The sequence below is a fragment of the Ziziphus jujuba genome, chromosome 10, assembly GCF_031755915.1.
Source record: "Ziziphus jujuba cultivar Dongzao chromosome 10, ASM3175591v1".
Classification (NCBI taxonomy): Eukaryota; Viridiplantae; Streptophyta; class Magnoliopsida; order Rosales; family Rhamnaceae; genus Ziziphus; species Ziziphus jujuba.
The window spans coordinates 490,530-492,904 of NC_083388.1; the positions used below are offsets into that span (position 1 = coordinate 490,530).

The 2,375-nt window shown below is 36.3% G+C and overlaps 1 protein-coding gene across 1 annotated transcript; it reads right to left on the reverse strand.

Annotated features, from left to right (window-relative positions):
- Positions 1-893: 893 nt before the first annotated feature.
- On the reverse strand, positions 894-1,998 carry LOC107409547 (receptor like protein 22-like). Its single transcript, XM_060811876.1, has 2 exons — positions 1,624-1,998; positions 894-1,514 (listed from the first exon to the last, which is right to left on the reverse strand). The coding sequence occupies exons 1-2, from the start codon at positions 1,996-1,998 to the stop codon at positions 894-896; spliced, it is 996 nt and encodes a 331-aa protein (XP_060667859.1).
- Between the last annotated feature and the right edge of the window lie 377 nt (positions 1,999-2,375).

Sequence of the window (2,375 nt, forward strand, 5' to 3'; positions counted from 1 at the left end):
TTCTATGACCACCATATAACCCTTAAGTTATAAAAACCAATTCCCTATGCATTTAGCATGATAATATGCTCTATCAAGGAAAAGGCAAAACAATGCAGAGTGCCATACTATATGAGATCATGCTAACCAGAGAAAGAGAATGACAGAGATTATTTTATTTAATTCAACTGAAACCATTTTCTCCATGTAGAACCATTTTGTTCATGATTTTGGCTGCACTCAGCCCCATGTCTTTACGGTAAATTTCTAAGTGCATGCATTCATTTGGTAATCTTTCTCTGTATAAACACAAAACCGCAGTGGCTCAAATAAAATACTAAAGGGTTGTATTTATCTAAAAGCATAATGCATTTCATCACTTCAAACTACTACAACCTGTTTTCCGTTCAACAGAAAAAACTATATTATAGTCCATTTCCATTTTTATCTTCATAAAAGAAAAAAAAAAAAAATGGCACACCAGCGATACATAAACTAATACACATTTAGAAGGAAGAAAAAAAAAATTTTTTTTAAAAAAAAAAAAAAGGGAAAGAAGAAGAAGCTAAAAATATACAAGCAAGAGAAAACAGGTCAAATTTTTTGTCTCATTGTCTCCCTTTCCTTATTGGTACCCATTTTCCAAAATTCTTAACCAACCATGTCCATGTCTGCCTCTTCTTGGTAACAAAGTCACCAAGAACCAATCCAACAACCAGACCACTTATTAATCCTGCCAACATAAATTTCCAATCTAATTCAATAGAAGATCCCAAATCATTGTTGTCTTCTACAAAAATAGAAGATGGAGGTGGAAAAACCTTTGAATTTCCACATTTCTTTGGCAATGGATCACCACACAGTCCTGGATTCCACTCAAATGAACTCTGCTCCATTGTATTAAATTGATTCCCTCATGAAATTAGCCCTGTAAGATTGTTGTGAGAGACATTGAAGTACGCAAGAAATTCGAGTTGATTCAATTGTTGAGGGATCTCTCCAGAGAGATTGTTTCGAGAAAGATCTAATGACTCGATCATCGATAAGTCTCCCAATGATGTCGGGATGCAACCACTTAGTATCTTATTTGAAAGGTTCAATGAGTGAAGGGCCTTTAGGTTCCCAATGAATTCAAGAATCTCTTCTTCGAATTTATTGCTTGAGAGATCAATAAAAGCAAAAAAATCTTGAATGGCACTATAGTATATCTCCACCCCTTTGTATGCTACTGTGATTGTGTAACGATATATGTATTCAGATCCATAAGAGTTTGGAAGAGTATATACCCAATTTGCGTCCATGTATGAAGCATTGTTAGGAAGGTTGATCTCTGTCATGGCATTCCAGTTAAGCATGTAATGATATGGTAGCTCACCTGTGAAATGGTTGTATGACAGGTCAATAATTTGCAACTTGGGGAAGTACTTCAAATCCTTTTTGGGTTTCCCAATCACACCAAGGAATCCATTGCAGCACAGTGTGAGAACTTTCAACTTTGGAAGAGATCCCAACCAAGGAGAGAAAACATCATTCAACTGGTTGTTTGAAAGAGAGTGCTTGTAGAGCCATACAATTTGACAAGGATTGTGGTAGTTTCCCCTGCAACTGATTATAACTGAGATCAATCAGTCTCAAATTACTTGCCTTGTTGCACATTTGAGGAATGCTACCTTGAAGAGAGTTGTTTCTTAAATCCCACATTGACAGAGAATCGCTGAAGTTTCCTAAACATTGCGGAATCATGCCACTTAAGTTGTTATTGGATAAACTAAGGCAGGAAAGAGAACTCGGTTTGCAGAAGAGAGGTGGAATTTCTCTTGTCAGCATGTTGTTTGAGACATTATAATCAACAAGGGATGAAGGAGGAATAGGTAGTGGTCCTCGAAGCTTGTTGAACGAAAGGTTTAGTTTTCGCAAGTTAGAATGGGGAAGAACAGTTGCTGTAGATTGGTGAAAGCTTGTTCGGCAATTTTCAGCAATGTTAAAAGTGATCAAAGTGTCTAAGCTTGTGCTCCACATCCACTTGGGAATTTGGCCATAGATTCTGTTCCTAGAAAGTACTAGCCATGTCAGATTGTTTTGGTATCTAAGGAAATTTGGGAACTCAACTAAGTTGCAAGTACCTAATGATAAATGCTCGAATTTGGAAATTGTTGCATTTATGTTTCCTTTTCCAAAGACCAATGACAAATCGTTCAGACCTAGTTGGAGCTTGAATAGACTTTTTATGTTGAAAAACATATCAAAGTTGTGATGATTTAATCCTTAAAATCACCTTGTAATGCTGCTGTGATGATTTGCAAAACTGGTGCAAAATTGCAAAACTGGTGCAGAACTTGTTTTATGTGTTTTTCAAGCTTCTGGAGGTCAAAACAGTGCACTTCATTATTTTGGAA

What these genes read in the sequence shown, in the direction of transcription:
- LOC107409547 (XM_060811876.1), bottom strand. Translation starts at nt 1,998, where the DNA reads ATGTGGAGCACAAGCTTAGACACTTTGATCACTTTTAACATTGCTGAA. An exon ending in TTCCTCAAATGTGCAACAAG is followed by an intron (nt 1,515 to 1,623) that starts GCAAGTAATTTG and finishes TCAAACAACCAG; the next exon opens with TTGAATGATGTTTTCTCTCC.